Source organism: Physeter macrocephalus, chromosome 8 (genome assembly GCF_002837175.3).
Source record: "Physeter macrocephalus isolate SW-GA chromosome 8, ASM283717v5, whole genome shotgun sequence".
Classification (NCBI taxonomy): domain Eukaryota; kingdom Metazoa; phylum Chordata; class Mammalia; order Artiodactyla; family Physeteridae; genus Physeter; species Physeter macrocephalus.
Window position 1 is genome coordinate 125,277,005 of NC_041221.1, and position 24,859 is coordinate 125,301,863.

Below are 24,859 nucleotides of genomic sequence, written 5' to 3' on the forward strand. Positions count from 1 at the left end.
CGTTGCCTGTGTTACACATGCAAAAAGTGTTTATGTTTGAAGAGAGCACTTTGAGGGTAGCATAAAGTAAATCTGTAATAATGTAACAGCACTTATTTCATTCCATGTCTTATTTTAATAAATTCACTTTTAACCTCAACAGCCTGGGTCACTATATTTCATGGAACATCATCATATGTGAAAGCAAACTGCCTTACCAATGCATGCTTGCTTGGTGGGAGTCCTCTGGAATCCAGCATGACATTTACAATAATAGGATCCAGGTGTGTTAACACAATCTCCATTAGTGCAGGGATTCGATGTGCATTCATCAACATCTGTGAGTAGCAAAAGAAACCATTATAGACTTCACTCCATTTCTAGAAATGTTTGTTTAAAGTACATTTAGGCCTCCCAAATTTGAGAGAAGGCCAGTCAGTGGTAATAGTCTAAATATCAGAGTATTTATAAATGAATAAAAATTCCTTTCTTCAACTACAGAGGCCAGTCTGGAGATTTACAAAAATAACACCTATTGGAGAGTACAAGGGAATTTGCTTTAATCAAGAAATAACAACTTTTCAATTTGAGTAATGCACAATGATTAAAACCAGGAACTTGGGAAAGACACAGCCACGAGTTCCAATACGCTAGAAAATGCTTATTATCTAAGTAATCTGGGCAAGTTAATAGCCTCTTTAAAGCTTAGTACAGAGTTAGAAGATAATTAAAGATTTTTAAAGATATATATTTATATTACATGTTGACACTTCTACTAGTTTTAAAAAAGAGACAAATTATGGAATTTTTTGTTAATTATTTTTTGCGAACTCAACTATATATATGTAACTATGCATCAAGGCTTGGATAATATTTTGAAGTAAAAAAACACAGGATGGGGTAAAAAATGGAAATTAAGTAAAACAAAGTCTATTACATTCAGTAACTTCTGTTTTCTTTAGGATCTTAAAATTGGCACAGGAATTTTTTTGTATGAAACCAAGTTTTTATGCAAATACTAGTTCTGGTCCCAAGTGTGAGAAACATCACTGCTTTCCTTCAGGTTCTCTAATCCTTGATTAAATGCAAACCCATCACAGAATTCAAGGACTGCACAACCAAACAACTGACTAGACAGTGAAGATTAGTCAAATTCCAGAGTAATCAAGTTTGTCAGTGTTAGAAAAAGTTTAATTCATCTTCTTTCAGTAATGCCCACTAAATATTATTTTGAATGCTGGAGAATTAAAAACCTGGCTGACTGGTTAGGCATAGTGACTTGCCATTTCATATACATGAGAAGCCATTAACATATACAATTTCAGCTAAATTGGAGAACACAACAATAAAGTCAATTCACACGTTTACCATTTTAATAGACAGATTACTCCTTTCACAGATGTTCTTAAAAGAGGAACTGTACCAAACTCATCAGCTTCACTGATATATACACTCAGACTGAATGCAATTAAACCCTCTCTGGTAAAGGAGGAAAAAAAAATCTCATAGCAAATAAAAACAACAAAGCAAAACAGGGTCAAATACTTTTTCAATTCATCCAAAGATGCCTTCAGCCCATTAAGACTCACGTTTACGCTTTTGGTTGATAAAATCAATTCACTGAGCCAAAGGAATGAAGCAATATGAGAAAAGACAGAGCTTAAAGCATTAGCAAGCATATCAAGCATAACTAATGGTCTGTCCAACTGGCAACATTACCTTCAGTAGGCAATGCTGAAGATCCCTTAAATTCTCTGTGTACCCAACATCGAAATGCAACGATTAGAAAGGTGTCATAGATGTATCTTCCTAGAAGCGTCATTGTAAAGCTCTGTTCTAGTGAAGAACATGAGAGACCATGCACCCAACTCCCTCTTTTTAGGTAAACCTTCTGGGAAGCAGGGTCACTTTTCAGGACCTTTTCCTTCCCTTGAGAACCTGTTCCCAAGGTCCCTTGTTGCTATAACAGTTCTGCCAGTTATTTTGCCATTTACAGCCCTGATTCATTTCGGTTTCCTTAGCCCCTTAAGGACCTCACCAGGTTCCAGCACACAGAGAAGATATAGTAGTTCACTTATTTATTTCTTCTTCGGAAGTGAAAACAATCACCAAAAACTATTAGTGACTTCACAATTCCATATGATTTTAAAATCCCATTTGTTTTTTTGTTTGTTTAGTTTCCAGGATTATTTTAAGATTTTAAGTTTTAGGCTAATCACAAAAGACCACTGCCACATTCTGAAATGTATATTTCATGCTTTTCCTTTACTCTGAGTCTCAATGTCTATTACGTCCAAATGATCACCTTTGTTTTGCCTTGTATAGAGGAACAGAATTTAAATATTATAGTCTGTACACTTTGATTCCTTCCTCTGTTTTCACTGAGGACTGAATATTTTTAAGCAAAATTCATAAGGATTTTAAACTCCTAAAATAAATGAAGTAATTGAGAAACACTGATTATCAAAATGATTAAATTCTCAGATACTACTGGGGTAAGAAATGTCTACCCTTGAAAAGTACTTTATATTCCAACTTAGAAAACACTTTTAATTTTCAAGGGCTGTAAGATTACCTTTGCTCAACAGAAACAAATTATTTCTTACTATTCCAAAATAGAATGATTTGAGTTAAAAACTCACCTGGGTGCTAACATGAACTAAATGGAGGTCTTTGGCTAATTTTTACAGAAAATATTAAACTTATGGCCTATTTTTATTTGTTGGTTGATGAATCATGCAGTGATACATGAACAGCAAATATTAATAGCAAAACAAAAATAGTCAATCAAATTTCAGTTTGTTAGATTGTAACTGCTTATGTATGTGCAAGAGGGGATGTTTTGTATGTTGTATACTTATAATCATATTTTCTGGCAGTAAAATCATTCTTAAGTCATATAAGTAGAATAAATATATCAGTATGTCCTGGTGTTCCAAAAATAACCACGTGGTCTATCACTTAAACAAGCACCAAGTAGTATGTGCTAAGGCAGGACTGATGCATATGGTTATACCCTGCACAACCCTGGGCTGTGCTATTTACTTAGATTATGTGAATGGTACCTTCTACAGCTGGGCGGTGCAAAACCTGTGCACCTCTATATAGGGACCCTGGGCTAAGCTTTATTTAATCATTCTGATCTTGTATCTCTGTACACAGTGTAGAATGATTGGTTTTTCCAAAGCATCATATTTGGCTTACATTTTTTTCATAGTCATAGTGCACTTAGATGTTTTCAATTTTACTTGGGAAAACTGTGATACTACCTGTCTCTGTTCCTGGCCTCTCATCTATATTTTGTAACAGAAGACCTGAACCCAAATCTGGTATTTAGGGTTATGTTAATTACAAAACACATACATGATTATGTGCTAATAAGATGAATAAATAAAACAATAACCTCAAAATGGTTCAATCCCCATGGTCCTAAAACCACCCTTAAAAGATCATCAAAACTCTCTTCATTGCCAAATACAATAGTGGTTTTGTCCTCATTGTATTTGATTTTTTTGCTGCACTTAACACCTGACACTCCTTTTCTCTTGAAAGCACACCGTTTCAAGGCTTCAGTGACATGTACTTTCAAGATTATTTTGCCACCTCTCCAACATTATTACTAATGTTGCTGGTACACAGGGATCCAGCTGCACTACTCCTGTTATCTTTTTACTCTTCCTGTTGTTCAGTCTGGCTGACAATATTCACCCTCATGGTTCTAATAACCACCTGTATGTTACTGACTACTAAATCTCTAACTCTAGTCCTGAACACTCCTCTTAGCTTGAGACCTCTATATTTAAGTACCAGAGACACCTAAAACTCAACAGGCTCAAAAAGAGACTCATCAACTGCTTCCTCCCAATCTCCACCTGTTCTTACATGTTAATTATGCCACCGTATAGCCAGTGTTGCTTGGCTAAGAAGGAAGGAAAGGGGGAAGCAGAGACAGAAATCACAACATTTAGGACCAGAAAGGGAAGGGGAGTCTTGAAGTGGTCCAGCTCAGCAGTAGGTTAAGGGAGCACATGGAAGAGCATGCACACAGGAGAGACCGTTTGGAAATTAGCTTTACTTCAAAAGACTTTTTAAAAGTCATATTCAGCCCAACTTGTTCCTGTAGTCTAAAAGCTATTAGAAAACCAAGAATTAAAGAAGCATGAGCTTACCTATGCAATCCCCATTTGCATCCTGCTTGTAACCCATGTTGCATTCACATCGGTAGCTAGAAACAGTAGGTATGCAGCGTCCATTTAAACAGAGATTAGCATGGTGCTTACATATATCTATTGTCTGGTTCAGAATAGCTATGGAAAATTAGAGCACAAATGATATTTCATCATTCCAACATGGATTACTTTTCTTAAAGTCGATTTTTAAGAGGATATTTAATAGTATATTATTTAGGTGTACACATCAAAAGCCCACATTATTCTATATTTTATTAAAACTTTAATGTTGAGAATCTAAAAACTATTCTTGAGACACATGGTTGTAACTTGCATTTGTTAAGTTATACATCTGGAAACTTTGCCCATAATGGTGTCTTTTTAAAATTTCAGGAATGTTCTACTGTACATTTGAATGCTTTCCATTTCTTTTTTTTTTTTGTAGTTGAATATTCAGAGATAGTAAATAGGCAATATGCCAAAAAGAATAAACATAACACTGTAGGACATCTTTAAATATTATTAGCAAGAGCAGTTATTTTAAAAAGAATGAACTTAAATGTCAAGCACACCAATGCCAATTCTGGCAGTTCTCAATTTCTTAAGTTATTCAACAAAAGAGGGAGAAGAAAAGAAAGATATTTCATTATAATGCTTGTATAGGCACAGAGCAAGACTTATTCAGTTTATCTCAGTTGAGAAATGGTTCTGTAAAACAATTCAAAGGGTGTATGATCAGGGCATCTGCAAGCAGCCAAATGAAATACACTGGAACCAAAAAACGTGATCCTTAATGGCATCATCTGGACTTGGAATATTACCACGCTCTCATCTCTATTTTCAAAGAGAACCTGGGTCACTCATTCTTTTCTCCAATTTAGAAAGTTTATGGAGCATAAAAATAATACTTTCCTAAGATTCTGTTTTACTATATTATGTTTTAGACCTTGAAATAAGTTTCTGCACACACACACAGACACACACACAAACATACTTTGGAAAAAAAGTTAGATATTATAAAATTATTTAAGGCGGAAAACCAAAGAGTCTACACACAAAGTGAACACTCACTTAGTCCAGTGATGATGGGCCCCTGTCCCCCGGCCCCTACACCGGCTCCCCCAACGCCAGGAGAAAAGCCATTGCCTCCAGGAATGGGAATGAAGCCTGTCCCTCCTGGGCCATAGCCATTGCCATTGCCACTTGGAGCAAAGCCACTCCCCCCAGTGCCTCCAGGTCTGGAACCAGCACTCCCTGGAATCCCTCCTATTGGAAGTCCATCCATGCAAAGTCTGCGATAGTCCTCTAAAAGAGAAGACAGTTCAGTTAAACACAAATGAATGGATTTCTGCATAATAGAGGCAATTTGTGTACTGCAATAATCATTTTAGGTTATCCTCACTTGATGATATGAATAACTAAGTTATTATCTTAATAAACATTTTCAATGCTAGCAGTGGCAGGAAAACATATAGATGTTTCAGAAAAAATTAAAATATGTATACCATATTTTAACTGAGTTGCATAACCAAAGAATTATTTATATATACATTTTGATTTTATGTCCCTAAGTGCAACTCGTAAAATTCCAGATATAACTGTAAATGCAAGAAATTTACTTGAATGGATGAAAATTAAACCTTTAAGTAATTCATTCTGTATATTTGGTTTTACTTAAATCTCCATCAGTATTGTACCTACATACTTTTCCTACCTCTTCTCTTCTCTTTAAGGGATTAATATGGCTTCAGAATAATTTTTTTCTAATGTGGATTTTTAACAGAAGACAGTATTTAGTAAACTTTTAAATCTGCTCATTATTTGTCCAAGTATCAAAGCTGAGGGAAAAGAAGCAAGAATATTGCAAGGAAATTGCCTTATTTCCTTAACTGTTCTCAGAATTAGGGCACTATATAAGAAGTGAAAACTATTTAGCTCAAGCAATTGCTTGAGTATTGACATTACTATTATATACTACTAGTGGAATGATGAGTTTCCAAAATTATATACTATGCATTAACTCTGCTTTTTAAAAATTTTTACTATTCGATTTTGGAATTTCATGGCTTAGAGATTTAGGAAGAATGTGCCTTAATTTTTTTCTCCATAATAGTACATAAAGATACATATCTTTATAAGCATATTTCAAAAAGTGTTATTATTTTTCATAGTATTTATAATATAACATGAAGATAATATAATAACATATTATCAACATACCTTTACGTGATAAACACTAATTGTACTTTACTATGTATATTATATTAACAAGAGGAACTACTTCTCATTCATCTTAATTTCCCAGTATAGTTTCAAGTATACAGCAGTTAATATAGCAAAGTGAATGAGAGGTATCCTCCTACCCTTGTATTCTTAATTTTTAAGGTCATTAGAAAAGAGAGGACATATCTTTAAAGATTGGGACACTATAAGCTAAGGGCATTCCTGAAATAAAGTATAAATGAAGGCCAAAATTTGTTATTCAAGCTTCAAATAGAAGATTAGGAGGTTTTAAAACTGAACTGAAATACTGACATTCCAGATATTTATTAAAAATTCTTGCTTAAAGTCAAGTAATGATCAGTTTTTAGGACTTTTTCTAATATTAACAAAATGGATATAATAAAAACTGATCCCAATAACCAATGCCACCCTAACCCTCACAAAAAACACCCGAGTCATACTGAAGACACTAATAGGAATGCAAACATGACTTGTCTTTAAGGGAAACACTAAAGTACATTATTGTTACTAATTTTCCTAACACTGTCTGTCCTGAGGAACTAGCAGCCAGCAGCTCACCAGAGCCTCTGATGGGACAGGCTTCAGGAATGGTTCCAACACCCCAGCAGCGGCCGGGCTCACAGCAGCATTGCATTTTTGTCATTCTGCCCGGAAGCTCTTGTGCACAGCGACCATTCACCAGGCCGGAGAAACATGTGCCTGTTCTCTGATCTGAACATATGAAAATTAAATAGAAGACATGACAGAATTACCTGGAGTTCACATCAATTATTTCACATGTTAGGAGATGCTAAGCGAAGGGAATTATTTTACTTAATTTCTATTATATCTACTCACTCGTTTAATTTCTATCACATTTATTCATTCCTTTACTTATTTACCAAGCAAATATTCACTGAGCACCTATGCCATGCCATATCCCAGGCATACAAAAATGAAAGACGTGAAGCAGATATGAGCCAACACTGCAGTGAGAAGCCACACCCAGACAGACCCAGAGCTTGAAGGAAAGCGACAACCCAGTCTCAGCCTAGACTGGTCAATTAGTCACCCAGCCAACCCGCAGACATGTATTGTTGTTCGCTACTGAGACTTTTCTGGTTGTTTGTTACCCAGTGATATCCAGCTGATGCAGGTGCTATTTTAGAAAGGTTGAGCAGAACAGCTCCTTTGAGACAGTGACATCCGAGAAGAGACTTTAATAAGATGAGAGCATGAGCCACACAGTTATCTGAAAGAAGGGCAGTTCAAAGAGAAAGAAGGAGATGTGCTTGACATATGTGAAAAACGAGGAACCCATGTGACTGGAGAAGAGCAGGCAGAAGCGGGGTGAAAGACCCTGAGCGCAGAGGCGTACAGAAGGCAAGAGCACGCACAGCCCTACAGACCATGAGGGAAGGACTTTCGGATTTTATTCAGAGTCAAAAAAATGTAAGTCTAGTTTCACTATATATTATTTAACTTTTATCCAGATGCTTCCAAGAAGTATTGTCTGTGACAAGAAGAAAGATGTATCCCAACAGACAGGAGCTGCATGTCACTGATGAAGATGAAACCATTAATTACAAATAATGCTATTAATAGGAAAGGCCTAAATTTTTTACACTAGATATTGAGTTTAAAATAAATATATTATTTCCTCGAATGGTCCAAAGTATACCTCAGGTTGCTTCTACGCTATTGTTAAATTAAAGAATTGGTCTGAAAGTACTCCATGTAAGAATCAGAATGCCTTCCATTTCCCAAAAGAAACCCAGTATGCCCAAGAGCAAAGTACTAAATGTGATGTATGCGTGCATACTTAAAGGCACTGCAGACATTTCATAAACGTTACAAGCTGGGCTTGGATAGGCTGTCACTGGGAATAATTTCACAGAGAGGTTTCTACTCCCAAGAATGATCCAGGAAAATAGTTTTTAGGATATTCATTCCAGGAACCCAAAGTATCATATTCCTAGATTTACTTGATTGCTAAACTCCTCAAGAATAGGATGTAAATTAAGATAAGAAAGTCCTAAGCTCTTTACAGTAATCACTGTTACAAAACACATTCAGGGCTAAATGGGAGATTGAATGTATTGATCTCTTCAAGGCTTTATAAGGAGGAGGCTGTACCATAAGATTTGGAAAAAAAAAAGAAAAAAAGAAGAGTCATGGCTTTGAGTCAGGATACCTAGGTTTACATCAAAATATTATTACTGTTGATTCTGTAACATATCTCTTCTTCTTTAAGGAACAGGGCTGATGGGAGAATTAAATAAAACAATATATGTTCTGTTTCCAGCAGAATGGTGTATTAGCTACCCTGAGCATCTCTCCCAATTGAAACACCCTGGATAAAATATGAGAAATTATTTTTAAAAATACATGATCTTGCTAACATCAAAGAAGGAAAAAAACAGAGTCTCAAAATGAAGTGAAAACAGGAATCTTAGGAGGTAAGTGCACACCTAGCTTTCGCTTTAGGGCTTCTGCAAAACTCTGGAGATTTTGATTTTCAACCTGATAATTTCACAAGGGGTTAGAACCTAAGATATAAAAGCCCAGATTCACCTCGCTAACGTAAAATGTAATAGGAAACTCCCTCATAAAGTAAAGTAGGAGTCCCCAAACAGCTATATCCTTGTTATGTGGCTAATGTAGAGGAAGGCAGCTAAGAGACTTGTCTGTTTATACCTCAGTGCTGGGTGGAGGAAAAAAAAGATTCTTCCTAAAAATCTGAAACCGAAAGCTCTTTCTCACACAGACAGCTTTGATGTCAAAACATTAAGTTTGTGTTCTGAAAAACTTCAAAGGAAGAATATAACATAAAGAGGTCTCCAGGTAGGGATATTCCAAGTAACTCACAAAAACCAATACAATTGAGGACTTAATACTGACATAGGTCTCAAAGAATTTCCATAGATAAAGTTCTAGGAAAAAAGGAGTAGCTAACAGTAAAGTAACTAAATAAGTAAGTAAATAGATAACGCACAGAGAAACAAGGCTCAATGAACAAAAACTAGCTGAATAAACAGCAGGTTTCAGATACTGAAATGGTCAAACCAATTCTGAAAATCATTGTTTTTAATTAATGATGATTCATTAAATATTAATTAATAATGAAATAATCTTTAATCTGTTTAAGGCAATTAAAAATCTAAAAATGGGAACAGTAAAAACAAGCCCATAAACAGTGAAAGAAAAGATGTAAAAGACTTCAATGAACCTTCTATAAATGAAATGATCATAACTGAAATAAAATGCTTAATGACTATATTAAGCAGTGTATTGCACATAGATGAAAAGAGAATTACTGAGCAGGAAGATATAGCTGAATATACTATTTTAGTGTTGTTCAGAGAGTCAAAGAGATGGAAAATGTTGAGAAGAGGTTAAGAAGTATGCAGGTGAGGGTGAAAAGGTAATATGCATCTAATAAGAGTACTAGAAAGTGTCATAAGCAGACAGTTGTGGGGAAGCAATAGTCAACAGATAGTAGTTTATAACTTTCTAATGATGTTGCAAGACAACCTCAGATCTAGGAAGTCCAATAAATCCAAAGTAGGAAAAATAAAAAGAAATCCACAGCTATCCATATCGCTGTGAAACTGCAGAACAACAAAGAAAAGGTGAAGATCTTAAAAACAGCTAGAAAGAAAAGACAAATTATCGGCTAAGGAATGATATTTAAATCAATCACCAACTTCTTAATAGCACCAGTGGATGCTAGAACACAATGGAATAGTATCTTCTGTATGCTGTGAGAAAATAACTGTCAACCTAAAATTCTGTACCCCAAGAAACCAAAGGGAAATTAAGTTCATTTTCAGGAAAACACAAACAGAGACAATTTTCTACCAAAAGGTTCTTGCTAAAGGAAATTTTAGAAGAGGTGTTTTAGGTAAAAAGGAAAATAATTCCAATGGAAGGTTTGAAATGTATGAAGGAATAAAGAGGGAAAATATTGTTAGATACATGGACAAGTACTAAAATATCAAACAATAATAATAATGATTAATTTGTTGCAAACAGGGAGTGACAATTGACTAGAATTTTTTAAATTGGAAGTGGGAGATCAAAGTGTAACCATTTTAATACTCTTTTATTATTTAGATGTGGGTAAAAATACAGATTAATTCTAGGCTTTAAGTTACATATGCATCTTCAAACAGCTAGGATAACCACTAAAACCACAGAAATAAACTACGTATTTCTAAACAATAGAGGAAAAAGAATGGGGTGTGGAAGAATGGAAGGCAGGAAGCCTGAATAAATCCAAGAGAAAGCAAGAAAGAGAAAGTAACAAAAAAGCAAGATAAATGGGAAGCAAAAAAGAAGATAATAGAAATAAAAACAAATATATCAGTTACTGTAATAAACACAAATGAATTTAAATCTCAATTTAAAAGACAAAGATTTTAAGACTATGCCCCCCAAAATTTAGATTTAGGCTGTTTAAAGAAGCACATTTAAGACAAAAGGAAGCAGAAAGATTGAGAGGAAACATATCCAAATGGCATATATTTAAACCTTCCCCTCCAACTCACAAAATGTGATGCCAAATAATGTGAAATAAAATGAACCAAGAGAAAATATTTAGAAACAGACCAAGAAGAAAAGAAAAAAAATTTTAGAGAATCAATACACATCAAAAAATGGTTCAATTCACCAGGAAAATATAATACTTTTAAACATTCATCACCTTATAACATAGCATCAAAATACATAAAACAAAAGCTTAAAGGGCTACATGGAGAAACTGAGAAATTTTCTACCAAGGTGGAACATTTATACAACTCTTTCAGTAACTGATAGACACAGTACATAAAATCTAGCAGCTCTAGAGAAAATTTGAACAGTACAGTTAACAAAGTTTGATCTCATATCTATCCAACAACTGGAGAAAACACAAAACTTTTTCAAGCCAACATGGAAGATTTGCAAACCAGGAAAACTCCTTACACTTCTAAACAACTCATGTGTCAAATACAATACCATACTGAAAATAAGGTAATATGTAAAAAAAATGAATAGGGGCTCATCAGGAATCTGTACCAGTCTCAGATTTTGGGAGTCTGCAATGTTATTGTGAGGGCTCCACAAATTATACTTACACTGAACACTGCAATGCAAATGAAAATGCCTCATAATATATAGGCACTACTATGGTTCCCACTGATGGAGATTCCATCGTGACTAATAAAATACAAATTCATTTAAAATTATTACTAAACATCCAGTAGTTTTTTTTTTCATTATGTATTTTCTCAAAGATATTGGGTTATCATCATGTGTGGATCTGAAAACGTTTTTGATATTAAAGAGGGGGTCTTCAAATTCAATAAACATAATTAACTTCTGTCCTACACAGTTTGGAAACCTCTACTCAGTCTTATAAGATGTGTTGGAGGAAACCATGTCATTGTTGAGAGGGTGGAGGGGCAGAAAGAGAAGATTGGAAAGTAAATCATAACTTTTTTCCATAAATTCTATAATTAGTCTCTTCTAATAACATCAGGGAGATAAACAATCTACTTCCAATAAACATATCAGGATGAGATACAGACACATGTAGTGTGATGTCTCACAATTAAGGTCTCTCCAAAAATACATTTCAAAAGGAAGACAGTGGCTGAGAGTTAGGTTCTTTCCTTTGCATATCTGAATTGCATGGTGCTTAGAAAGTACTGTGTTGGAAATGTGCCATATGGAAGAATAAAAAGGGGCATCCTATAGAACTAACTAAGAGTTGTCTAGGCACATCATCCCTTGAAATAGGGAATTATTAGGGGCAAAGGGAGAAGAAGCATATTTATTACACCATTAGGACAAATCCTTCTAATGCTTGGTATATATTTAACTGTAGAATTGATATGTCATAAGTAACAAAAACATGTCTAGCCCTCTAATAATCTCCTATCACCCTCGCTACGCTCCCAGAAGAAGATTTACATCCAGTCTTATTTAAAGCCACACTGAGGAAGAGGAAGCAATCCGTCTCCTCTAATTAAAATATAAATCTATCTTGAAACAAAATAATGGTACTCTTATCAGAGTTTGTTTCATGGCTTGACACTTAGTCTAAACTTGATTTAAGTGAACTAACAGTTAATTATACAATGTGATGAAAACTTGGTAAAAGATGGGAGTGGGGCTTACCTTGAAAAAAATACGTCTCCTATTGAATGAGCTTTGCTTATTAAAAATGAAGGGGTCAGCCAGAAAACCCTGATGAGGTTAGCTCAGGTCAGAAAACTAGTGATAGTAGGTGTTCAGTAAATAGAAACCATTGTCTCAGACATCAACCCCTGATACTGGAGGCCTGCACTTGCCTTGCTGAGAGTCCGGCGCCAACCTGAGTTCCACTTGATTAACTTTGCAGATTCTTGCTATTCCTAAAATACTTTCATGTTGCTTTTGTGTTTCTATCATACAAGACTAACTAGAACAAGGAACAATGAAAGAAAGAGAAAGACTGTGGCTCCTAGGTTTACTTCTTCCTTTAAAATAGTGAAGTTTGTCTTCCTCATTGTCTAACCTTCTCTTTCTAGGACATTCTTTGTTAATTAAAACTACTACCCCTGTTCCACCAGTCGCCTTTTGTATGATTTTGGGGTTAAAACTCGAACACTATACAGTACACTGTTTCATCCCTGTCTCCCTTCCTCCATTGGTTAAACATTTTTAGGAGTTTTGGTTTATCCTTCAAGCATTTGTTGCAAATGCACGCACACACATGTAATCAACACCCATCATCACACAGAGTGCTGCAGAAGGACAGCATCTCCTGACCATCACTCTGTATCACTGTCTGAAGATCTTCCTCATTTCGCTTAAACAGTCTTCCCTCATTGTCTTTTGCCTCTGTGCCGCTCAAAATTCTTGATGGGCTCCACCAAGTACTCAGAATCAACCTGCAACTTCTTAGCATGGCAGTTAACGAGCCTCAACAATAGACTCTTCATCTTAACCCATCTTTCCTGTTTTGTCTCCAACTACTTTCTTACTCAGCTCTCTTTCCCAGACAAGCTCTCCTCACCGTCTCCCAAGCCCCTCACTTTCAGCATCTGTAGTGCTGCTGACACCTTTCTCTTCGCTCAGTGCAGTCTTATTCCTTTGTTTAGCTACCATCCATCTTTCAAAGTCTCTATCAGTGCTCACTTCCTTGAGAATTTTAATATAATAATCAGGGCTTTCTTTTGGACTTACAGCATTTATTGGGTAAGAAATTATTTAGCAATTAATGACCCACTGCCTCAAACTTTCTCTTACGTTACTACTTTTCACATTATGGTTTCAGGTTTTGTTTTCTCGAGAATACTCCATGGCAATACTGTGCACTGAAACTTTTGTAAAGCTCAAGGAAACGCACTAGGATATTGTGGCAACATCATATTACCTTAAGGACTTCTAAATGCTTACTTTCATTGTCTGAACTTCACTTGCTGCTGACTGGCACTTTCCAGTCCCCCAAATAGGGTCCCTGCTAGTTCTGTGTGCACAACAGTAGCTGGCACATTAACCTGCATACAGAATTTGCTCATGGCTGCTTGTCAATAATTACTGACTCGTTGACTGCCAGTCACTCTTCTTGCCTATATTGCAACGTAGAAATTAGGTATTAATAATGCCATGAATATTATAATGACACTGAATTACTAAATGATATAAGGGTCATTAAGTTGTACTATTAAAAATGCTTCTAAGAATAAAAATATTAGGTATGGGTTAACTCTTTTTCAAAATGACGTATGTTAGTACTCTTTGTTAAAAAGGAGAGCTGTTTCCAGTATATTTTTTAAAACTTGATGGAAAACAGGAGATAAAATCAAATTAAGAATTTGATTTTTATATTTAGCATAAAATGAAATGGGAAAACTATCCTCATTTATAATTAAAATGCCCCGCTAAACTCTCCTGCCATATAAAGCTATTTCCTACACATAAAAGAAAAAGGCAGTTTATTGATGTTTTATAATGTTGTATAGATTCAAGATGTTTTGATTAACTAGAAGAAGGAATTAGGGCAGCATTCAACATGTGCCACTCTTAAAATAAAGGTGCAGATAACATGCAGTTTCTTTCTTAAGAAAAAGCTTTGAGTTCATCCAACTCATTATTGTTAGCATACATGTGGTTACAAAATAAACAGCATGGAAATATTTATGACATATATAATTCAGTCATAAATAAATTCCATCTAAGAAAATACAGACTCAGATTTTAAAAAATCAAAACCAAAGATCTCTTACATATTAAACTGCTAGATTTATTTTTTTCATATGTGGAAAACACATACTTATTCCAAATGAAACATAGTTATTCAAAAAATTTTTAAGCTGCTTATTACTTAATTTTAACATTGGTTTTGCAATTTTGGAACGTCATTCTCCCCTCCTTAGGGGCTTTCCTCTATTCCTGGGTCAGGATATTGATACTGAAATGAATGGGGACTCATGGTTAGCAAAGAACTCACTGTGCCTCAGGTCTCTGGAGCTCAAGCAGGCTTTCTCACTTTCTGAGCATTGGGGACTGTAACTCAGAGCCATCATATCATGTCCAGCAGGATGCCAAATGATGCAAAGCAGTTATTAACCAACATTAAATTCTTACATTCAATGTCATCTCATTCATTCATTTGCTGGTTTGCCTATTCATTCAGAAAAGATTTACTGAGCCCAAACTTCTAAGGAAGGGACTACATAAGGCACAGGGGACAGAAAGCTGCATAAGGCAGGACCTAATGGCACTCAGAGTCTGGCCAATGAGTAAAGCACAAATACCTGTGACACTGTGATAAACCCAGAAATGAAGGAAATAAAAAATATTATGGGAAGGGCGGATTGATTTTGCCTGACAAGAAAATGTGGGTTAAGCAGGGATGGCTATAAAGAGATGTGATATCTAAGTGGGTACTTAAAGGATGAGTTGGGTTTTAACAAGCATAGAAGGGGGAAATCAAGATGCTTCAGGCAGAGGAAGTACTGTGGGCAGTGTGCTCATGTACTGCAATAAGAGAAATGTGAGTGTGAGGTATAAGTGGTTAGAGATGAGTCCTGAATACAGGCTGGGTCAGGCTCTAAAGGGCTTTGAAAGTCCAGTAAAGGCTGAGAACTTTATATAAAGAAGCAAGAGATAGAGTTTACCATGATTTAATGGTAAACCAAATATCTGACATTGAAGAAAACAACCTCAGAAAATCACTGGGGATCTTGATCATGATTATCTGAATATGATGAAGAATATGCCTCCTTTTCAATGCAAAAAAATGAGCATGTGTTGACTAAAGAAAGTCTTAGAAACTTAAGAAACGAGAGAGAAAGAAACAACTTAGAAATCTGATATAAAACACTAACATTTGTTAAGGCAAATTCTGCCTTCTTACTAGTTGGTCTAGTTGTACAATTCATTCCCAAAGGCCTTCAATTACTCCACATTGTCTACCAAATAAAATACATACATCTTATTTGACATTTTCAGAACTTCATGGTGATAACCTCACTTATGTCTCCAGCACATTTCTTCTAGCCATTTCTAGAATATAAGTTTCCTGAAGTCAGGGTCTATGGCATCCAGCCAGTGATGTTCAACGATGACTCCCAAACTGACATTTTTCCAACAGAGTTGAGTTCATGCCTATTTCAAGCTGATGACTGCATATAAATGTGTATGTGTATGCACATTCTTTTCCTATACAGTTTAAGAAAATTAAGCCAAGTATAGGTAGTTCTACTAATTTTCAATTCTGTTAAACTATATTAAATGAATCAGACTTACTATGCAGTGAGCCAACTGGTAACACTGACCCTAAAAACAGTTAATTTGCTCAGTTTTATAGACTTAACGCCTCTACAATGTTTTACCTAGTGTAAGATAGAACTCTGATTCATTCGTGAAGAACAAATAATCGTCACTCAAATCTCATAATTCTCCAACAGGAAGGGGAGGCTCCAAATGGACATTGTACTTTTCAAAGCAGACTGTCAGCATGGTGGTGGAGAAACAACTCATGGTGGAGACCTTGAAATCTAGGCACAGGGTCTCTGTCACCTTAAAGCAGATAAGGAGACAGTGTAGAACCGTAGTAACACAGGTGCAGAGAGACCTGGATTCAAATCGTGGCTCCATTTGTCAGCCCTGAAACATCATGTAAGTCACTTTACCTCTCTAAACCTCAATTCCTTCATCTATAAATCAGAATAATTATGCCTATCACACAGGGCTATTTTAAGGAGTACATCCTCATTCTCCTATACCTCCTCCCTCCCCTAATGATAATAATAGAAGTAATAAGAAATATTTTATTGAACATTTACTAGAAGAAACTGAAGTACAGACAGGTCAGTAGCTTACCCAAGGCCCCACCACTATGTGATAATGAGGTGATACAGATGTCCAGTGCCTTACACGTGGTATGTATTTCATAAATGGCAGCTGTCAATTTTACTACCACTACCATAGCTTCTTCTTTGACTGCTGTTGCTACTTTTCTATTACTATTTACGATGACACCATAGTATTCTGAAGGCAGGATCTCCATTTCTCATGTTTGCTGTTGCACCGCCATAGCATAGTGTTTGGCATATCAACACATTTTATCCAGTGAATTCAAGCCTTTTTACTGGTGGCCTAGGACTTCTAGCTTACATACTGAACCCTCTGTTATTTCCTCTCTTCAACCCAGTTCACTTGGACGTCCTTTGGATTTACAAAGTCCCTGGAAGTTAGTTGCTCACACACCCTACCAGTGGGGGTGGGAGACGGTCATTGCCCAGTCCTCCAGCGAACCAAGCAACTCCCGTCTTTGGACGCTGGTTTAATTTCCCTAATTCCTGTATTATATGAATCTTTAGTGCTCTTAAAGTCTAAGGCTTGTTCAAAAATAGATGACCTACACATGACTGTTTTATCTTTCTAAACAAAAGAGAACATGAAAATATATATGCCTTTAATTAAAATATGCTTAAAACAAAATTAAAGGTATCGATTTCTTTTTTGTAATAACTATTTTCACTAGAACAAACACATGTTAAGTAAATAAGACACTGACTACATTCATGATTCATAGCAACGAAAGAACCCTTAATTACTACATTTTGTCTCCCAAAGTAGATTTTTAAAAATCTTTCTCATGCCTTTGTGTCTGTAACACTTGGCAAGAGCAATGTCTTGAGGAAATCTTTCTTCATTTCAAAAATGGCTTTGACAACATAAAGCAAACCCAGATGGCTTTTGAAACTGAAGTTTTTGCAAAGAGCACCTGGTCGATCAGTCCCTCGACAGTGGTACCGTTTATTTCAAACAACTCTTTCAGCATTTTCCCAGTCGTTTTATAATCGTTGCCATCTCTGTACCTGTTTGGGCTGTTCTGTCATTAGAAAGAAGCAGTGTATTGTGCCTTCAAAACTACGAGGCTTACCGATGCACCGAGAGCCATCTGTTGAGGTTACATATCCACGTGGACAAACGCAAAAATAGCTTCCCACGGTGTTGGAACATTCGCCAGTTTCACATATCCCAGAAATGATGCTGCACTCATCAACGTCTAATCAGGGGAAGAAGGAGAAGATGACTGAGAAAGGCCTTCATTAAATAGCTTTTAAAAGGGATTTTTTAAAAAAGAGTATGAGAGCACTCAATGGTTGATTAGGTCAGATCATATAACCCTGAAGATACTCTTGTTTCAGGCCCTAAAGAATTTCTCACACATATCTATGGGAACTGAGATGAAAGTAAACTCCCATGGCAGTAAAACAAGGCCAACTAAAGCAAAACTCTATATCCTTTTTTTCCCCCAAATGCAATTTAAATTGGAAATAAGTAAAGATGTAAATGTTTTAGTTTCCATTCTACATCAATTAGGGAATTATCCTACTAGAGACTTTAAAAAAAACAGATGCATGGATTATATTTTAAAATATGAAATAACTACATTTAAAAATTTATAGCTAATTTTCACATTAATTATTTGAACCAATGGAGGGTGGCAAGCACTTTTTTTTTCTATTTGGCTTCAGGATATGTTTTTGTACTTACATGTGAATATCGGTATATTTGACATTCTGGAAATTAAGTTCAAACCTAAAATAATACGGTAAAATGGCAAAGGGCAAACTTGGGTGGCTTTGGGAAGTGTCCAGTTTTCCTATTGTGCCTCCCTGCACTTATCCATTCAGTTTACTCAATGTTAGGACTAGTCTACTCCCTTTCACATTAATGAAAGGTCTGATTTCTTTTAAACTGTCCCCAAACCAGAAAACCTGGCCATTTATATAAGCTTTAATGTACTTTTCTTTTAGTTCAATAAGCAGAGAGAGGTGGAAAGTCAACAAAGCTACAATTAGGTATACTGGAAGCTACTTGTTAATACATTTAAAAGGAAACGAGCCATTGGGAGGAGAATACAGCCTCAAATGCCTGGGAGTTAGCTGTCCTTTTTAAGGACAGAGCTAGCAAAGATCAGTTAATACAGGGAACAATTATAAAAGCCATAAGCATAGATGATTACTGAAAAGTAAACCTGAGCTTTTAGTTTAGTTTTAGTTTTTTTAGATGCATATATATATACACACACACATATATGTTTAAGTGTATCAATAAAAAGCAAAGGAAAAATTATATTCTAATTGTAAATACAAGGAAATAAATTTTAAACACCACAATTAAAGAATGGTTGACAATGCCTTTCTTAAATTCCTCTATTGCTCTATTCATTCTTTTTTCCCGCCGTTTACTGACAAGTCATTCTTGCCTACAAGTTGTATCATGAAATAACTTTTGCGTGTGTCTTCTTGGAATGTTCTTAATAAAAAAGTTACCAGATTCAGACTTTTCTGAAATAATATCTTCATTAGAGGCTTAACAGTTAGCCACTGAAGGCACAGTGGTACAAATCATAATCTACCAATTCCCCTAGAGAGCTCAGAATTCTAACATGAATTGGTTACATGAGAAGCAAACATATAATGTGGTGAAAGAGTTACCATCAGATTTAATCCAACAAAATGAAACCATATGTGCAAAATTAGGGTCTGCTGCATCCTGTGTTGCTATCTTAGTGCAGGGCATCCTAATAAAACTGAATGTGTATTCAGAAGAGAAAGGAAACTAGAACAGCTATACTCTAACCACCAAATAAACTGATAATCACTTCTAGATAAGGAAAACAAAAAGAAAAAGAGAATAGTACACAGTAAAGCAGCAAGCACTACAAAAGCAAAGGACCAAAACTTTCCTTCTGATCCTCTTACATCTAAAGTTATGCCAACAATCAAGGCACTTATGGAGCCCAGGATTGATCCAAATTCTTAAAAATTAGGAATCTTCATTTAGTCCTTAATTTAAGCATTTACTCTTATTTTCAGCCATTTCCTTTCATAATAAAGAACTTCTTTGCGCTCTACCTCCAAATAGCCTCCTGACAACAAAAAGAGTAGAAAGTGAAAGATGTTTGACATTTTTCTTTTTTAAGTGGAGAAAAATAACCCTGGAACATAGAAGAACACATGGAATGATATTAAATTTGTGGGTTTTGTGTTAAATATTTTATTTTACAAAAACTCCATGTTTCACAGTTCTCCTTAGAATTAAGTAAGAACCTTGAAAGGTTAGCTTCAAAATAATTATATGTAAAAGGCTCTCAGTAAAGTATTTAAGAATTCTATATGAAAAATAGGAATATTTTTCATTTATTTTTGGGCTAGGCTCCCCCTCAATTTTTAATAATTAAAAATTTTGGTGTTTTGTTTTTTTACTGATCAAAAAACCCTGCCTTTCGATGTGCCCAATATTTATTCATCAATTTAAATTTATCATTGACATTTATGTTAAGAAGGATGCATGCATTTAGCTCTTTTTTAATAATAGTTTTTCAAGACCATATGTCACAATCAGATTTGGAAGTAGTATCTTCACAAATACAAAGCATACATTGCCTATGTAGGTACAAACAAGTAAGCCTAATAGGGACAAGTCTATTCACAGGAAAGGCAGTCTTAATGGGAATTCATTTCATTCACGTTCTGCATACCTAATATGCTTCTGTCCATCTCCTCTTGAACTTTTTTCCTTTTTTTTTTTTTTTTTTTGCGTTATGCGGGCCTCTCACTGCTGCGGCCTCTCCCGCTGCGGAGCACAGGCTCCTTACGCGCAGGCCCAGCGGCCATGGCTCACGGGCCCAGCCGTCTCGCGGCATGCGGGATCCTCCCGGACCGGGGCACAAACCCGTGTCCCCCGCATCGGCAGGCGGACTCTCAACCTCCGCGCCACCAGGGAAGCCCCTCCTATTGAACTTTTTTTAAAAAGTTTATTTATTAGTTTGGAGGCTTTGGTCTGCAATAGAAAAACTGATCCAAACTGACATAAACCAGAAATTTAATAGCTTGCATATCTGGCAGTCCAGAAGTGGCAAGGATTTTAGGGTTGCTTTAAGGCAATGTCTCTTGCTCAGCTTCTCTGAGATCTGCTCACCTATCTCTCCTCCGTGCTTTGATGTCATCCTTAAGGCTGACTTCCCTGATGGAAGCAAAATGGTTATAGCAGTCCTAGGCTAGATCTTTGACTGGGACATCTAGTGGAAGAGACGGTGCCTCTTCTAGCGGTTCTCTTCTAAGAGGAGGAGAACTTTTTCCCAGGAGCACCCAGCAAATCTTCCCTTTTCTCCTAATATCCTGAAATGAGTCACATGCTAACTCTTGAATGATTCCTCTAGCCAGGAAAATGTGCTCATTGACTTAGGCCTGGAGTCCTGAACTAATTACCGCTGCAAGTGGAATAGTTAGCTTTAGACTAATAAAAAACAACGAAAACAAAAATAAAAGCCAAAAACAGCATGGGTGAATACTTCTGAAAATGCAGCATAGTTGAACAATGGAAAGTGTACCAGCATGGTTGGGAAACTGATGAAGATAAGCTTAGCTAGTCAGCCATATGCTGAATCCTGAATCCACATGAGAGCTTTCCCAAGAACTTTGGCTTTTTTTCTGAAATGATTTAAGGTGTCTATGAAGAGGTTTAAATTAAACAAGAACATTTCATAAGCAAATCAATATTTCAGAAAGACAATCCTTGTGTTTAATGTAGATAGACAATAAACAGTCCAGTGATAAATGATGAGAGCCTGAAGTAAGCTTTATGATGAGGGAGAGAACTCATATTCAAGAGATTCTAGAGGGAGAATTCAACAGGACTTTGCCACTAGATAAATATCTCAGACTTCTGGCTTGATTGAGAAGGGAGCTAATGGCAGTGCTATTAACAGGAAATGGGATACAGAGGGAAGAACACATTTTGAGGTTTGGTTGAGTTTGGAACATTTTGAACAAGACATGTTGAAGAGAAACAGGCAGAAATTCCAACTCTTCAGCTAAAAATTTGAAACTCAGTAAAAAAAAGTAAGGGGTAAAGATGTATATTTGTGGTTTATCACCCACTCTGCAGATTGCTTTTGAAGTTGTAGCAATAAATGAGATTTCCAAAGAATACACATAAATGAAAAGAATTGAATTTAAGGAGGGAACTCTGAGAACCACCACCATCCAAGGGAAAGTCAAAGGAAGAGAAGCCAGTACAGGAGACTGGGAGGAAGAATCAGGGAAGGTAAAAGCAAGAGTATGATGACGGGATGGTAAGGAAGAACTCTGTCAAAAAAGAGGGAGCTTTAAGTGTGCCATGGGAGGGTAAGGAAAGAGAAGGACTGGAAAGTGTTTGGTAATTTGAAGAAGTGGAATACAGGTTTTTTTTGTTTTTTTTTTTTTTAAAGAAAAGTAGATCTAAGCAAAACCATCTGACAGATTTCTGACTGCCAAACCACATAACCTCATATTTGTCAACCAACATTTACAACATTCACTGTAACTCTTACTCTAAGCAGAATATAATGAATAATTTGGTAAGTAGTGCTAAGTGTGATCTCAGATATCACTGAATTCTAAGAACATTGCCCTAGAGATTCTGTCAGTTCCAATATTTACATGTCATACATGAAAGCAGTCCATGTAACAATTATGTTACAGAGAACTTAGAACAAATAAAATAAGAAATTTTGTCTTAAAAATGTGCTCATAGAATATTTTCTTTCCATCCTATGCCAAGGAACCACATGTATTTGGCATATTGCATATAACTTTTCTTTTGGTATAGAAAAAAAGTAAATATTATTTCTCTTCTATGTACACTGAATTTTTATTAATATACTATTTGAAACTAGGAAAACTTATGGCTAAATTTTAAACACAATAAGTTGCTATTTCAAGCTTTTATAGGGACAACAGGCATTTTCAAAATGATAAAATAAGTTGTAATGGAAAAGTAATGTTTGCTTTACCCTTTTCAGATATTGAAAGGATAATGTATATCAATTGTACCCAGAATTTCACTGTATCTTTTTAAAGAGCTTTATCAAATATAATAATTGCACGGTAATACAGTCATCCACCTAAAGTACAAAATTCAACAATTTTTAGTATTTACAGGGTTGTACAACTGTCACTACAATTTAATTTTAGAGCAATTTCATTCCTGCCAAAGTAATTCCACCCCATTAGCAGTCACTCTCCCTACCTCCCTCTAAGCCCTAGGCAATAGCTAATCCATAACTAATAGATTTATGACTTATAATAGCTAAACTGTATCTATATATTTGCCTATTCTGGACATTTCATATAAAGGAACCATAAAATATATGGTCTTTCATGACTGGCTTCTTTCACTTAGCGTGATGTTTTCAAAGTTCAACCATGTTGCTGCAAATGTCAAAACTTCATTCCTTTAATTACTGAATAATATTCTATCGTATGGATATACCACATTTTATTTATCCATTCATCAGTTGATAGATATTTGAATTCTTTTCATTCTTTGGCTATTACGAGTAAAGCTGCTATGAAAATTTGAGTACTACTTTTCTCTGGACATATGATTTCATCTCACTTGGTATGCACACCTAGAAGTAAAATGGCTGAGTCATATGATGAACTCTATGTTTAACTTATTAAGGAACTGCCAAATTGTTTTCCAAAGCAGCTGTAATATTTAACATGCTCACTTGCAATGTATGAGGATTCCAATTTCTCGACATCCTTGCCAACACTCATTATTACCTTTTCTATTTTAAGGATGTGAAGTGGTATCACATTATACTCTTGGTTTGCATTTCCCTAATGACTAATAATGTTGAGCACACTTTAACATGCTTATTGATTGCTTTTATACGTCTTCTTTGGAGAAATATCTATTCAATTACTTTGCCAGTTTTTAATTATTTGTCCTTTTAAAATTGAGTTGTAAGAGTTCTTTATGTATGTCCCATATCTGATACATGATTTGCATATAAATTTCCATATGAACTTTAGGATCAGATTGTCAATTTCTGCAAAAAAGCCAGTTGGAATTTTGACGGGGACTGTGTTGCATCTATAGATCAATTTGAGGAATACTGCCATCTTAATATTTAGTCTTCCAATCTACAAACATGGGGGGATATCTTTCCTTTCATTTAGATCTTCTTTAACTCCTTTCAACAGGGTTTTGTAGTTTTAAGTGTACAAGTCTTTCACTTCCTTTGTCAAATTTGTTCATAAGCATTTATTCTTTTGGTCCTATTGGATGTGGAATTCTTTTCTTAGTTTCATTTTCAGAATGTTCACTGCTAATGTATGGAAATACAATTCATTTTTATATGTTGATATTCTATAGCAGCAACCTTGCTGAACTGTTTATTGGGTCTAAATATAGCTTTTTAGAGGATAACTTCTCCACTTCAGTGGATACCTTACTCATTTTAGTTGATCCCTTATCCACTGAATGCGTGTCATCTGCAAATAGTTTTTCTTCCTTTCCAACCTGGATACTTTTTATTTCCTTTTCTTTCCTAACTGCCCTGGCTAGAACCTCCACCACAATGTTGAATAGAAGTTTTGAGAGTGAACATCCATTTTATTCCTGATCTTCAGGGAAGCATTGATTCTTTTGCCAGTTAGTATGATGTTAGCTACAGTTTTTTATATATGTCCTTTATCAGGTTGAGAATGTACCCTTCTATTCCTAATTTATTGATCATTTTTATCATGAAAGGGTGTCAGATTTTTTTCAAATACTTTTCCTGCATATATTGAGATGATCATATGGCTTTTGTCCTTTATTCTACTTACATGATACATTACATTACTTGATTTTCAGATGCTGAACCAACTTGCGTTCCTGGAATAAATCCTAATTGATAATGATGTATAATCATTTTTATATGTGCCTGGATTTAGTGTGCTCATGTTTTCTTGAAGATATTTGCATCTACATTCATAAGAAATATTAATGAAAATGCTATTCATTCTTTATAACTCTCAATTTTCTCTCTTTAAATCAAATAAATAGATTTTAATTTGGCATCTACCATTCATTCATGAACTCATTAAGTAATTACTGATTAAAGGCCTTTGATTTGTCATATAACATGTATCAGCCATACATAATCTCTAACCATCATGAAT

The 24,859-nt window shown here is 35.4% G+C and overlaps 1 protein-coding gene and 1 long non-coding RNA gene across 3 annotated transcripts in view; one reads left to right on the top strand and one right to left on the bottom strand.

The window, feature by feature from the left end:
- The window catches only part of FBN2 (fibrillin 2), a 224,600-nt gene that overhangs the window by 102,834 nt on the left and 96,907 nt on the right, over positions 1 to 24,859 (bottom strand). The window contains exons 8-12 of the mRNA XM_024120349.2: positions 17,794 to 17,919; positions 6,951 to 7,103; positions 5,220 to 5,453; positions 4,149 to 4,286; positions 198 to 317 (exon numbers count right to left, since the gene is read on the bottom strand). Coding sequence (XP_023976117.1) covers positions 198 to 317; positions 4,149 to 4,286; positions 5,220 to 5,453; positions 6,951 to 7,103; positions 17,794 to 17,919 — 771 coding nt within the window. The remainder of the gene's footprint in view (positions 1 to 197; positions 318 to 4,148; positions 4,287 to 5,219; positions 5,454 to 6,950; positions 7,104 to 17,793; positions 17,920 to 24,859) is intronic.
- Positions 7,595 to 24,859, top strand: part of LOC114486762 (uncharacterized) — a 59,742-nt gene continuing 42,477 nt past the window's right edge. For both annotated transcript variants that reach the window (XR_003681037.1, XR_003681038.1), the window contains exons 1-2: positions 7,595 to 7,823; positions 8,677 to 8,830. This is a non-coding gene — a long non-coding RNA (uncharacterized lncRNA). The remainder of the gene's footprint in view (positions 7,824 to 8,676; positions 8,831 to 24,859) is intronic.